Source organism: Cladophialophora psammophila (genome assembly GCF_000585535.1).
Source record: "Cladophialophora psammophila CBS 110553 chromosome Unknown aczJe-supercont1.9, whole genome shotgun sequence".
NCBI classification, from domain to species: Eukaryota; Fungi; Ascomycota; class Eurotiomycetes; order Chaetothyriales; family Herpotrichiellaceae; genus Cladophialophora; species Cladophialophora psammophila.
This window is the reverse complement of record NW_006912930.1, coordinates 1032408-1046690: the sequence shown is the minus strand read 5'-3', so window position 1 is coordinate 1046690 and position 14283 is coordinate 1032408. Positions and strand designations below refer to the sequence as shown.

The window sequence follows — 14283 nt, the reverse complement described above, 5'->3', positions numbered from 1 at the left end:
ATTTGAACGAGTTCTCGGAATATTGTAGCGGTTTTTCTCTTTTCTCTTTTCTCTTTTCTCTCGTCTCTATTTCTCATTTTCAGCCTCTTTGTGATTGATAGATGGGCAAATGGACAGAGACTTAGGTTCAAGTGGCTAATAGATGGTAGATCCATTTGCAAAGCCTCGTTGTTTGCTCTTATGATTGATATCCGTAAAAGATCTGCAATCGATCAGCCAAAGGGCCCCGTCGGCATTTTCATCAGATTTCTGGTGCGATAGATTATTTCGTGAGCTGGGGAGCTGGGCCGCCATCCTGGGCGTTTCTTCCAATTGAAGTCGAAGAGATGACGGTGGCGTTTGGTCCGGAGGTGTCCAAGGCGAGTCCCGAAGGCCTTTTGAGTGGGAAGTGATGCCTGTGGTTTGCTGTGTTGCAGGTCGTGCCCACTTGGATGGGGATCTTTTGCTTTTCTGGGGGTCTTTGTACGTCTTGCAGAAAGCGAAGCGTAGGCCTGAAGCGGTTTAAACGAGCCGCTCCTCCACAGATCGGATGCACGGATGAAAGCTCCCTGCTCGCCTGGTCGGCTCAGTTGTTGGGCATCCAGCACCAGTGGTGCCAGTGGAATTGTGCGGACTGTCCTGGGTGGCTGGAGCATGGTTGTCCACTCACGGTCCATGTCGTCTGCGCCGCCGCTGATCAGGAGACCACACAGAACCATCATCCATGCACGTCTGCGCTGCTCTTCCTCCAGGGATGGCGATGCTTTTTGCCATGCCACCTTCAACCGACAAGCTTGACATGGCCTTCTGCCCTCAGGCTGCGATGGCTGCTGGAAAATTGACTAAAAAAACCTTGGATGGGCACCTGCCTTTCAGGCGAACAAATGGCTTGGTTGGCCCAAAGAATGCGCAGGCTGCAACAGGGCATCAAACGCTTCTTCCAATGTGAACAGTCGTGGCTCGAGGGCCCTGGTTCGCGCACACTTGACATTCATCATTCATCATTCACTACTCAGCCATCCTGATTTCTGCCTGTCCATCTTTTTTGCCAGATTTTGCTTGGTGTCCTTCTTGGCTGACTTCAGAAAAGGCAGAATAGAATCTTCCTGCCTGTGACTCGACCTTTCCCGCAGCCTCTGTCTCAGCCTCAGCCTCAGTTCTGCCTAAGAAGCCCTCCTTCTCTCTTTCGCACTTGCGTGACTCTCATATCTCCCTTTATTGCCCTGTGTATTGAGGCGCTGGCTGCTCATCTCTTCCTGGAGCACAGCTCTTTACTGTTGACCTACATTGCAGTACAACCTTCAGTTTACTGGACCCTCTACCCTCCTCCTCCTCCTCCTTCCCCACCTCTACCAACCGCGCAAGATGGACCAAAGCCCTGGTGCTGCAGAAACAAAGAAGGCGGAATCTTCAGCCGAACGTCCTACCTCTAGCAAGATTCCTGCCCCTGAGGCTGCCAAAGAGCAGAAGAAATGCAAGAAGCATGTTGGACCTTCGACCAAGGCAAAGCCAAAGCATGGCAGCAAGAAGAAAGAGATCGTTGAGACCGAAGACGATTCCACAGAGTCAGATTCCTCCTCGGATGTCTCGACGGATAGTGACGACTCGAGCGATTCAGACAGCGACTCTTCCTCCGTTCTCGAAGTCTCCAAGAAGAAATTGAAAGTTAAGAAACTGAAGGCCCAGGCGAAAGCACTCGCCAAGGAGCTGAAGAAGCAAAAGAAGAGATCCAAGAAGAAGGTAACAACTGAAGAGGATGACTCATACAGCGAGGATGACTTTGAAGAGGAAGTCATTAGACCCCGGTCGAGAGTGCGAGTTAAGTCGTCCAAGAGGGTATCTAGGAGACATGACAGCCCTGATCCAGATGAACGTGACGTGATCGAGATCCGTGAAGATCCCAAATCTACAAGACTGCGCCATCTGAAATCCTCACTGCGAAAGCTTGACTTTGACAATAATACCCTCCCTCCTCCGTCTGCCGTCTTGGGGCTGCCGAGGACGCAAATCAATCCGGAGCCGGTGATTCCCATCACCAACTATGACAATCCTCGAAGAAGCCGTCGTAGAGACGCGGTCCTTGACGATGGGGTTCTGCTCGACGACTTCGAGGAAGTCAAGCCCAAGAAGCAGAAGAAGCCGAAACGTGCCTCTAAAGTGGCCTACAAGCGAGTCGACCAACTTTGGGACCAGTCCATACACAACTTCAAACTCACTGAAACCGTCAAAAATACCGGCGAAGCCATTTGGGACCAGTATATCTTTACAGTCCGTCGCCGGTTTGACTGGGAGCACAAGTATTTGGCTACGATCGTGGACATCAAATCCGAACCTCTCAAGGAGTGCCTTCAACATGTTATGGCGGGCGTTAAGGGCATCAGTCTGTTTGAAGACACACCTCATCTGGATCCAAACATGCTCTTCCTGTATCTGGAAGAGATGAGGGACTATGCCAAGGCCCTCGAGGACGACGCTCGAGGGAAGAAGCGCAAGGAGGCAAAGGTTTTGAAGACCAAAGCCAAACACCTCCGAGTGATGGTTAAATACCTAGACAAGGATTTTGCCGAGACGAAGAAGAATCTCTATCCAATGCTGGAAACCGGCATGATCACCTTTGACCTCCTTTGGGCTCTGTACAAGCCAAACGCCATTGTGTACTCGTCCACCTACGGAGATCAGGACGAACCTCGGGCTTTCAAGATTGACTTCACAACCAAAGAATCGCACTTCATGAGGGGCAGTTGGTACATTATCGAAGGCCGATATCTCGAGTACGATGGCAAGAATTTTGGAATGGGCACCACGCACTCGGAAATATCCTCATTCCAGGGAGTGCGTAAGATCACCTCTCTAGACTGCTATCCGCTCCAGTATCACAAACATGCCGACAAGATGAGATCTCAGCTGATTGACCGAGGAAAGATCTTCGTGTCCCTCCAAGGCATGAATTACCGCCATCACAAGGGCATGGCATACACCAAACGCAAGAAGCAAGTCTTGAAGATCAACATTGACGGGCGTGTCATGGTTGATCCTTCCATCCATCGGCGAATCAATCCCAACTATCCTGCCAGCGTCATCAAGCCAAAGGATGATCCAGATGGCGTCATCCTTGACGACACGGATGACGAGTGCGGATGCGGCTTTGATAGCGGCTCCGACGTCGGTGGCAACAATCAGACCACTCCTTCTGACGAAACCATCCAGGTTCAAGAGACGAAGAAGTACAAAGTGGTCAAGACGCCAGAAGGACAAAATGCCGTTGTGGAGGTCAACTCGAAGGAGGACATCGATTGGAGCCAGAATGCCGAACCGATCGGTGACGACAAGCTGTCACCCCATGAATTCACCGAGGAAGAGCTGCTCATTGCCAGCCCTGTCGTCTTAGGCTTCGCCTTTGGTGAAAAACTTTGGCTTGAGTTCACCGTCTCCGGAATCTCCGATGTTGTATTCAACGACCAAGCATTTGAAAGTCTCGTCCTTCCTGACAACCACAAGTCCATCGTCAAGGCTCTCGTCTCGAGCCATGCCTTTCAAGCCCACAAAAGCATAGACGATATCATCTCTGGCAAAGGCCGTGGCTTGGTGGCGGTTCTCCATGGGCCACCAGGCACCGGCAAGACGCTTACCGCTGAAGGGATCGCAGATCTTCTCAAGTGTCCGTTGTACATGGTCAGCGCTGGCGATCTAGGCACTGAACCAACCAAGCTGGAGAAGGAACTTCAGAATATCCTGGACATCGCCCACAGCTGGGGTGCGATCCTGTTGCTCGACGAAGCCGATGTTTTTTTGGAACAACGTTCAATCCACGATATCCATCGTAACGCTCTTGTCAGCATCTTCCTTCGCCTTCTCGAATACTTCCAAGGCATTCTTTTCTTGACCACGAATAGAGTGGAAACCTTCGACGCCGCCTTTGTGTCACGTATCCACCTGTCGTTGCGCTTCCAGAACCTCACTACCAAGGCCAAGCGCACGGTGTGGAAACTCTTTCTTGACCGCGTCAAAAACCAAGAAGGGATGCAAGTTGCGGCTATCACAGAGCAAGACTACAACGACCTCGCACGCCGCGAGGTCAATGGGAGACAGATCAAGAACCTCGTGCGTGCTGCACAAGCTCTGGCTGTCCATGAAGAAGTGCCTTTGAGTATGGTACACATCAAGCGTGTGATTGATGTGGCAGAGAGCTTTGAGATGGACCTTAAGGGTGGTACCGGATACACGGATGCCATGAGAAGTGAGTTCTATTTGTGACTGGATTGCTACTGGCAGTCGCTGACTCTTGATATTAGGTTATACTTGACCCGATAATCTTGTCACTTTCAAAGACGGCCTAATATGACAGCCAAGAAGCCCGGGGTGTAAAGGGGGCATCTGTCGAGAGCAGCGACTTTCTCTTATACGAGACTGAGTGCTGTGAGCACCGGTATAGAATGCCCGTGTTAGTTCTCGGTTGGCAACCCGATCAGATCTTCTGTCCCATTTCTTCCGCTTGTCTTTTTGGTCATCGGACGGATTGGGGAACGGAACGGATATGGTTTTGGTTATTAAATGGGTTTCGTGAATGTATTTGATGACGGCGGCCACCCGTGTCGATTCGCGGACGGGATATGAAATGTGGAGGCAGGGTCGGATGAGCTACCAGGTGGAATTATGAACGAGTCATGAGGGGAGGGAGGCGTTATGGATCATCCCACAGCAAGCGATTTCAAACTTTGTCCTGGGCCATTGACTGCCTAACAGTCACATGGCAAAATTGACCATGCATAATAAAATGGGTGTTCCTTCAATTGAAAAATTAATATTGTACCCGCGCTCTGCCTGCTCCCGGTGGATTTACTTTTCTGCGTCGGATTTCGCGAGTTTCTTTCTATTTGTGTAGGAAGCCCAAGCTTTGATTGTAGGTCTACGCATTGGAAGATTCCGTCGCCTTGGCCCTTTAGATGTACTATTGGACATGGCCGTGATGATAAAGTATGCCATCCTTGTTCAACCGTGAAGTATCGCATTTGGCGCCGGTCGACTCTACGTATGCATTATGTCGACTGGTCCACCCATGTCACACCCAATCTTCGAATCGTCATGAGCCGAGGAAGGCCGTCTTCTAACGACCGAGTGGTAAAATATTTCCATGATATCCCTCCCTCGAAACTGAGTGTTCGTGGAGAAAGGATCTCCTCTTGAAGCACCCAGCCTCGATCATGCATGGCTCTGGCGGGGGATGTTGAGCGTCTGGTCCGGGTGTGAAGTATAATTCAAACCGAGGGCCAGACGGCTTTTCGTGGACTGGGATATGGCACAAAGACCTGAGGTATGGGCTATTGTGCCAGAATAGGCCTTCATAGTTTGATTTGGCAGCCGCCACAGCCGCAGTAAAAGCAGGGTTGCGGAAATCATCGGCCATTTCTGTGGATTTCATCTCAGACCTTTTCGTTTCCTTGCAGTATGCACGGTGCGTCAATCCAGAGGTACCGGATTCCGAAGGCACGACAAACTTTGACTGTGTCTCCGGAAGTAGGATGCCATTCCGACAGTGAAGGCAAATTCCAAAGCCCAGGAGTGTCGGCGACCTTGGCTGCTAGTGCCGTTGCGCCTCCCCAGCAATGGCTTAGAGTGATATACTCTGCAATATTGGCACTCTTTGGTGGTTCGATCATGACCGGGTTCCGCAAGTCCCCAGATGAGCGAACGTCGATGACTCTCGTAGGCAATCGAGGTTCAGCCACCCTGCAGTTTGGATGGTTTTCGACGCAGGTGTGACACCATTCTTGAGTCAAGTAGAGGGATAGGTCTGATCCCGTACCTAGAGAAGGATTCGGCCAGTTCACTTCCTCGGTGATGGACCCCTTCAATTTCGAGGCAATAGTGTTTTATACACTCAAACAAGCCAGCATCCCTCACCATGTGGTTCGTCCTTTCCGAAGAAGGTGAAAGAGTATGAGCCACAATGTACCTAAATAAACGCTAACCGCCCCGCAAGAAGGCGTTCCCTCAGAGTTCGCTGCTTATAATATGGGAATTTGAGTACTACGGGATTTCTGCAGGGGGAAGTCGAATTGTCTGCAATCAGGTGACAGGGACCTTCGGCCCGTGAACAAAACAGTACATACCATATTGTGGTTCAAAAGTGGCAGCCATTGCGAGCGCTATCCAGAGGTTCTGACGGGTCTCGGTCGTGGAAGTAGGCAGCGTGGCTATGGTCTTTGAGATGTTCGAGGCACGCATTGGTATCGTCTAGGATGTCCTCCTAATGGCTGTGCATCCAGTCTTCCAGGAACCCAAAGTGAATTACAGAACAGGCTTGTCACGGCATCTTCGAGCAACTCTAGCGTCCATAAACGGACTTTTGCCGAGATAATTCCTTAGTGCTCTTCTCAAAGCAGCAATATGGAGGGCATCGACGAACTCTTGAACCAATTTGGGGGTTAGGAATAGGTTGATTGGCTGATTGAGAAATGTATCTGAGTGATGCGGAGGTTTAAATTGTTTGGAACTCGGGGAGAGGTTACTCCAGTGCCAAGACTATATTGCTCTAGTCCTAATTAGGCTAGTGGATGCTTCCTACAACCCGTCGAGCCAATCTCGTTATATTCAGCTCAGAGAGAAAGTCCTTCCGCCCTGCTATGCCCCCCCCCCCTCCTGGCAGCCTTATACTTGCGTCCATGTCCCGTGGTCATTCAGCTCTCGTAATACATGGCACCGGCTCTCTACTTGCTGGGCGAAGGTTGGCAGGCAGCAAAACTGTACTGATGTCGACTGGGAAAGTCAGGGTTGGACCGCTTGCAACCCCCCAGACTCCATCACGCGTATAGATACGACACGATGTGAGCAAATTGGACGTCGGCTTTGTGCTAACAAGGCTCCCACCGTTCGCTTAGGAGAGCTCAGATGACTGCCTTCCCCGTATTCAGCCCCAAGGGTGAAGCACCTTCCCCAGCCTCCAAAGGTCTTCTCAAGGTTCTTCCTTCTTGTACCGCAGAATACGAAGCTGGAGCTGAAGACCTGAAGTCTGTAATGCCGGTTATATTCTCCATCCCTCTTCCTCATCATGAAAATCCACGTCTTCTTCTCTTTATCTGGCAATCATTCTATCTCTTACTTTGAACAGACTACTCAATAGCACAGGCGCAGTAGCCGCGGCTGTCATCATGCGTTATCATATTTTGACTAGTCCTATTCTCTTCCTCCTATTGCTCTCCTCGAGTATAGCGAACCCACTATCCAATGATGTGCCGCATGGGCTACAGCCTCTCGAAAAGAGGGCAGTACCGCCCCTGCCAACTGATGTCACTTTCGTTAATACGGTACTGGCAAGAGTCAACGCCTATCGAGCCTTGCATTCTGCACCCGCCTTAACCTGGGACACAACCCTCGCACAAAGCGCAAAGACAGCCGCTGCAAGATGTAGTTCCAGCCATACGGTAAGTGCTCCACTACCCTTCCGATGCATTCCCTACCAAGAGACCATTTCAACCCTCCCACTGACGTTGACATTTTCAATCAGCCTAGTAACCCGTATGGCGAGAACATCTACAGCTTCTATCTTACCCCGAAGACCACAGTTCCCGACTTTAGCCTCTGGCTCAAAAAGGGAATTGACTGGTGGTATGGGGAAGTCAGGGACTACTTTTCCTGGGCCGACCACTCTTCCCAGTATCACTTTACACAGTTGGTATGGAAGAGCACCACCAAGATTGGCTGCTCTTGGTCTCCGAATCAATGCCCGACGACCAACGGCGATTATTACCTCTTCTGCAAATTCCAGCCAAAAGGTAACATCGCAGGACAATTTGGCAGCAACGTCCTCGATGCATGAATGGAAGAGAGGAAAAGGGGCCTGTGAGAACGTAATTGTCGGGAATTATTCTTCTCCAGTGGTGATCGAGAACTATTGGCCCGGGGAAGCCTTGTGGTTGAATTCTGCCGCCATTCACTCACCTCGCCTGTGATACGCAGCTCAGAGACGTTGACCATGATTTCTGGTATTTCAGCAAATTCATATTAACTAATATCAGTTCTGCCTTTCTACGCTGACTTAGCGGACCCTTTGAGGTCCTTCATCTTAATGTAGATGCGGATACGCTTTCTGAAAGGACTTTCGCTTCATCATGTTCCCCCACCACTGCCTTGGGGGGAATGGACGAGATCAATTTGCTTCTTCATCGTGAGAGAAGTGTCGTCGTCCTTGGGTGAAGAATCCAGCCCCGAGGGCCGAGAGCTTTTGAGATGCACTAGGATGTCGGTGCTTTCGATCAAAGGTTCTGATAGCGATGGGCTGGTTAACGAGGGTATGGTCCCGTTGCGATTGATCTTCAAATAATCTGGATGGAAATTGCGGGCGCCCACTGGCATTGAAGCCCGCTCATCAGCCCGGGGTAATCATACTGAAATAGCAGGGCCCTACTTACGCAAATCAATATCTTTCACTTCCAAGCTCCCTTTCAGGATACCCTGCCTCGGCAAGACCCAAGAGAGGGACGCCTGCCCATTAATAAGCGGTGGAGGAATAGATTTTGAAAAGTGGCATTGCGTTCCCCATGTCTCTTTGATTTTGGATGAGTTCTGTGACGGAGAATCCTCCTCATAACTGAGTGCAGGGTACGAAGATGGTAAAGAGATCACAAGTATGAAATGTAGTGATATCTGTATCGAATCTAGCCTGTGAGGACTGACTTGGAGACCCATTTACCCTCAACAGCAATCAGATATGGTGCAAACGGGTCAATTCAAGGGCAATGTTGTATACCGCATTGGGCTAGAGTTGAACATTGTGATTCGACTAGACACTGGAATACGAACTCTATCGTTTCCAAATCCGCGCCGGGTGACGCCGGTGGCAAGCAAGAATGGAGACCCATAATCAGGGAATAGAACGGGATTAAGAATGAATCCAATAGATCCCAAGCCCCGGTCGAAATATCATTGAGTAACAACCGAAGCACTCGCTCATGGCCAAATCTTCAACAGGGGCCTGTGATGATGACGATGAGGAAGAGCACGGTGTTGTATCATGATCGTCACCACGGCCGATCGACGATCATGGACGAAGACTGTTGACTCTGCTCTTTTTTTATGCCATTGTTCAGGAGACTCGGCGAGCTCAACCTGGCATGGACCGCCACGATCGTATTCAGCAGCTTTTCCTCGGGCTTGGCTCGCAAGTTTGCTTACGACCTACAAGATACAAACGCTCGGAGTCCGCATGATGACGACGGCTTTGATGTCTTGATCGATGACGAGGGCGTAGGTCCTTAGCTAGCACCTACTCAGGAGGTGAGTGGAACGAGGACAAGGGCGCCACAATTCTCACTCTTGACAATCGAGATTCAAATCTCGCATATCTGGTTTGGTGCAGATCCCACCAGTATTTGCACAAATCCCCTATGAAAAGGAGCAGACCACTGACATCATCCGACGGTGGCAGCGAGACCGACAGTGATGGTGATGGTTCTCAAGCAGCCACCCAGGGCACGTATGAGCCTGAATGGAAGTGAGCGTTGGAGTCATTTGAATGGAACACAGTAGCCAACCAAGACAAGTTAGCTCACGGTGTGTGTAACAGGTTCGCGGAGGAAAGCTCGAAAGGCCTGATTCAGTTCTCTTGTCCATATTCTTCTGTTGAGCAAAGACATGTGCTGACATACATCCGTTTCTCTATCCGACACTCCAATCCCAACTTTGGTTTCAAACGATTGAGCCTCGGCAAGCGCGCGAAGGATCTTCAAGGTTAGTTGAGAAGCTGACTCGGCATCGGGGCCTCGATTCTATTTCCCCTCAGACCACTATCACAGGTTTCGATGTCTTTCCCCGCGACTCGTCATTCGGGCATGGGATGGTCCTCAAAGTCCCGGATACACCAATTGGAAGCGTGGACCTGTTTTCTCGAGGGCGAGTTTGAAATAGACCACCGAGTCGGAGGCCCGCTCGAAAGGAATCCAAGCAATGAGGAGCAAAGTATATTTATGAGATGAAGGGGCAAAAAAAAAAAGGAATACCTCCCCTCTTTGCTCGGCAACTCTACTCTAATACCCATTGACGTCCTACGCTACATACGACTTCATCAGTCCCAACCGCCCTCTGTCCATCTCCAGGACTATTCAAATTGGCCACCAAAAGCATATCCACCTCCCCGACAACAGCCGGTCCCCCAATCGCGGAAGCAATGGCACAAACGTATCCCGCCGCCAACTCGCCCGTCGGCAACATTGCCTCTCTCGAGGATAAAGTCGCGCTGATCACGGGCGGGTCGTCGGGGCTTGGGAGAGCCATTGCACAAGCATACGCCGCCGCAGGAGCATATATTGTCTCGGCGGACTTGAAGCCCTCGCCTCCGCCGCAGCCCACCATCGCTGGCATGCTCAAGGACGCCGACTTGGCGACGCCCACGGTTGAGCTGGTGAATTCCAAGTGGCCCACGACCAAGCCGGGCGTGGACAGGGCCAGCTTCGTCCAATGTGACGTGACGGACGAGGAGAGCGTGAAAGGGGCGGTGGCTTTTACCGTACAGAAGTATGGCCGGTTGGATATCATGGTCAACAATGCTGGTAGGTCTGAGCCTTTCGGTTTCCTGGTTTCACGAACCTTCTGTCTCTGCCTGTTGTTTTCGGTCTCGCGTCTGCCTTTTTGCCCTTTTGCCCTTTTGCCCTTTTGCCCTTTTGCCGTTTCCGCATTTGGCCGCGTCGTGGCATCAATCGGTGTGCATCTCCAAGGTTGGAAGCCCATCGGGCTGGAGGAACGGGATATGAAACGTGATTCGATGAAAAGGGGCCCCGTCTATTATCACCTTTTCCAGTTACAGTGTCGCTGCTTGTAATTATCTTGATATCGACATTTGCCGGGGCTTAATATGCGCCTGGACCCTCCCACCACATTCTCCCCCTTTATCCCACCGCCGGCAATCGCACAAGATTCTTGAGTTTTCCCTTTCCCTCCTTCCCGCAGTTCCTATGTGCTTACATATATACGCACACACAATTCTCACCAACACCACCAACCAGGAATCTCCGCCGAAACCGGCGCGAAAGACTACGCCGGCACATTCAAACGCATCCACGAGACGTCCGTGGCGGCGCTGGACCAGACGTACGCGGTGAACATCCGGGGCGTGTGGCTGGGCACGAAGTATGCTGTGACACAGATGCTCGGGCAGGAGCCGCACCCACGGTTCTCGCACACGGGCGGCACCGCGACGACGGACGTGCACCGCGGATGGATCATCAACATGGGTTCCATCCTGTCGAGCGTGGGACTGGCGGGGGCGTCGCCGTACTGCGCGAGCAAGGGGGCGGTGCTGAACCTGACACGCGCGACGGCGCTCGAGTATGCAAAGGATGGCATCCACATCAACGCCATCCAGCCCGGCTTCACAGACACACACATGCTCGAGAACATGTACTCCAAGATCGGCCGCGACAACATGGACGCCTTGATGAAGACCTGGCACCCCTGGGGCCACACCGGCAAAGCAGAGGACATTGCCCGCGCCGCCGTCTTCCTCGCCGGCGACGGCGCTAGTTGGATAACCGGCCAGTCGGTCGTGGTGGACGGCGGCTATCTGGCACAGTGAGTGAGTGGACGTTCTTTGTGTGAGAAAGGGATGTGAAGACGAGGAGAGGACGAAAGGGAAGTCTCTCAATAATAGAGCGAGGGGAATGTTCGTGTCCGTTTCTTTCCGTGTCAGAGAAGGGAAGAGTTATAGATGGCCGTGGCAGACCCAAGCCGCCCACACTCAATACTCAAGAGACATGCTTGCACTCCGTCGCAATTGTGGACTTTTGTACCCGTTCATGACACAGATCTCCCGAGACCGGTAGGTTTGTTCTCCCCGGCCTAAGAAACCATGTCAACAGCACCTGAGTGGCCTGGTGCAATTTGCCATTGAGGAAAATGCCTTGTATGCTCCCACGTACAGCAGCGGAAAAGGGGAGATGAGAAGTCAACATCGGTTAGATCTGCGCGAAGGCGAATCCTGCTCTGTGCCCACAATATCGCTGGAAGTCTTTTTTGTAGGTGTTTACTTGCCTCATGCCTCGCAAAACAGATGCGCAACTGGATTTCAACGACGAAAGGGGTTTAGCCGGCATTTCACCGATTAGGAGGACGCGGAGAGTTCATCCTTGTAACCGAGGATAGAAAAATGGGAAAGGAACAAAAAGATCTGCAAGCCTAGCATTCCAAAAGTGGCACGTGCACATACAAAACATGGTTTTTGTTTCCCCGATATGTAAACCGATATATTGCCTTTGAGATGACATGAGAGGGTCGCTGTACAAGTCATAATCCTCGTAGCCTCACTGGGCATGATTTGAAGACGCAGAATGAGGTCTCTTCCAACACGAATGACGAGCACAACGGGTAGGTATATAGATAACTTTCACGTGGTGACTGGCGCTGGGATTTTGCTTTTCTCAGCAAGTTGAAATGCTTGCTCCAATTCATCGTCACTGTCGTCAGATAGTTCGTCCAGCATGCGGTCAATGAGGGCCGCCTTGTCAAAGGAAGGGTGTGGGGAGCCCGCGTCTGAAAATACTACTTTCTTGGGGGACGTGACCGAGGTTTGGCTGAACTGAGTTCGGAGTGGTGAGGTCTGGGAGGAGAACACCTGGGCCGAGCGGAGCGAAGAATCTTGCGAAGCATGGGAGGGTGGGTTATACCCTGAATTGTTAGGGCTGGCCATGAAAAGAAGGGTTTCGACCGCGTCGGCTTCCATCGCAGCGTTCTGACTTGGAGTCCGTTGATTGGTATGTGGCCTTGAAGAGTGTACGTTTCGAGACTGGACATGTACTCCGTTGACACTCTGAACTGCCGCATTTGGGGTCGGACGTCGACGAGAACCAGGAACAATATCGGCAGGGGGAGCAAGAGCGCGACGTGATGTGGCTGAAGGACTACCGACCATGCTCACCAGGCCGCGGCTCTCGAGAGCCACAGTGCTATCGGATGATTCGCTTTCGCTCGATTGCCGCTGATATTTTCTAGACATGGCGGTCCTGGGTGAAAGCAAATGCTGCTCCTGAAGGTGATGAAACCCAGACACGGTTGACCGTGGTGATTGTGATGCCAGCGACTCGACCTCGTCTAGGGAACGAGTTTGCCAACCGTTTTGAACTTTAACCATGGCATATTTCAGTTTGGTGCGCAACTGTTGCGAGAGCTGAAAGTTGTTAGAACGCCGAGCTTGTCGAGGCAACCGTGAATGACTTACCTCGAGAACATTTCCTTTGGTTCGGTCTGAAGCGGTGCTCAACGTATAAGAATGACCGACACCATTAGAGGTCGGAATACCATCTGCCACCACATTCACGCTTGATCTCTTGACTTCACCACTCGCAGTTCGTTTGATGCCCGACGAATTATTCGGTGGAGGACTTTGGGAGGTGGATTTGATCTTTTGCTGCTGGGCCCCTTCGATCCTTGTAGCCTCCCCAATCAATCGTTCCTCCTGCTGCGAAAACGTCTCCGTTGCCTGCGAGCCTCCATAACTTGATATAGCAGAAGTCGGGGGCGGTGTCTCGCCACGGTCCGCTGACGAATTACCCACGCCGCCAGATGTGTCACCGATAGACAAGTTCAGGTTCGTCGGTTTGGAGGAATGGGCAGCATTCGAGTCTCCAGACTGGCGAGCGGAGCGGAGAGATTCTGGCGGCAAGGGTGCAGGTGTAAAGTGAGGTGGATCCGGCATGGCTGAAGCATCATGCGCCGTGGCATGCTGCATATTCGACTCAATCGATTCGGCGACGTCGGTCACGCTCATGAGAGATAGTAGGTCTAGAGTAAGAATGGGTAGAGACCGCGACGCTTCACATACGAGGAGGAAGACAGCACCAGGAGTACGAACCGAAAGGGAACGACGGGACAGCGAAGCGTTGTCGCGTGGGAAGCGTGGGAAGCGTGGGAAGCGTGGGAAGCGGTCGTGACTCGTGTGGCAGCGGTGGAGTTCGAATCCTCGCAGTCTGGTCGAGATGGTGGGGCGAGGACCTGATTTGCGTTGCAACGCGTTGTTGCGTGTTCGGGTCAAGTGCCGACGCGTTGTTATTTGGTGCGTGGGCGAGGACGAGATGGAAACGAAATTGCAGCAAGTAGAACAGACAACGCGCATCAACGGCGACAGAGACAGAGACAGCAGGTTCGCGGGCTCATCTCGCCGTGGGTGAAATACGTACTGTGATATCTGAAGATGGTGACAAAGTTTTTGCTCGTGCCATTCACGCGCTATTCTCCTTTGCTCCGTTTTCGCTGCAGGTGATCGTCAAATGGTCGTATCGTCCTACCGTCCTACTGTCCTACTGTCCTACCGTCATACCC

The 14283-nt window shown here is 51.8% G+C and overlaps 5 protein-coding genes across 5 annotated transcripts; 3 read left to right on the top strand and 2 right to left on the bottom strand.

The window, feature by feature from the left end:
• Positions 1-1344: 1344 nt before the first annotated feature.
• A1O5_06566 (uncharacterized protein) lies at positions 1345-4233 on the top strand (the record flags this gene model as incomplete). The annotated part of the gene is made up of 1 exon (XM_007747159.1): positions 1345-4233. The coding sequence occupies one exon, from the start codon at positions 1345-1347 to the stop codon at positions 4231-4233; it is 2889 nt and encodes a 962-aa protein (XP_007745349.1).
• A 1172-nt stretch (positions 4234-5405) lies between these two features.
• A1O5_06565 (uncharacterized protein) lies at positions 5406-5786 on the bottom strand (the record flags this gene model as incomplete). Its single annotated transcript, XM_007747158.1, has 1 exon — positions 5406-5786. A coding segment is annotated over one exon (381 nt), but the record flags the coding sequence as incomplete, so codon positions are not given.
• A 1341-nt stretch (positions 5787-7127) lies between these two features.
• On the top strand, positions 7128-7795 carry A1O5_06564 (uncharacterized protein; the record flags this gene model as incomplete). Its single annotated transcript, XM_007747157.1, has 2 exons — positions 7128-7400; positions 7484-7795. 2 exons carry the CDS (start codon positions 7128-7130, stop codon positions 7793-7795), a joined length of 585 nt encoding a protein of 194 aa, XP_007745347.1.
• Positions 7796-10141: 2346 nt separating this feature from the next.
• A1O5_06563 (uncharacterized protein) lies at positions 10142-11545 on the top strand (the record flags this gene model as incomplete). The annotated part of the gene is made up of 2 exons (XM_007747156.1): positions 10142-10523; positions 10977-11545. 2 exons carry the CDS (start codon positions 10142-10144, stop codon positions 11543-11545), a joined length of 951 nt encoding a protein of 316 aa, XP_007745346.1.
• Positions 11546-12352: 807 nt separating this feature from the next.
• On the bottom strand, positions 12353-13732 carry A1O5_06562 (uncharacterized protein; the record flags this gene model as incomplete). The annotated part of the gene is made up of 2 exons (XM_007747155.1): positions 12353-13132; positions 13184-13732. The coding sequence occupies 2 exons, from the start codon at positions 13730-13732 to the stop codon at positions 12353-12355; spliced, it is 1329 nt and encodes a 442-aa protein (XP_007745345.1).
• Between the last annotated feature and the right edge of the window lie 551 nt (positions 13733-14283).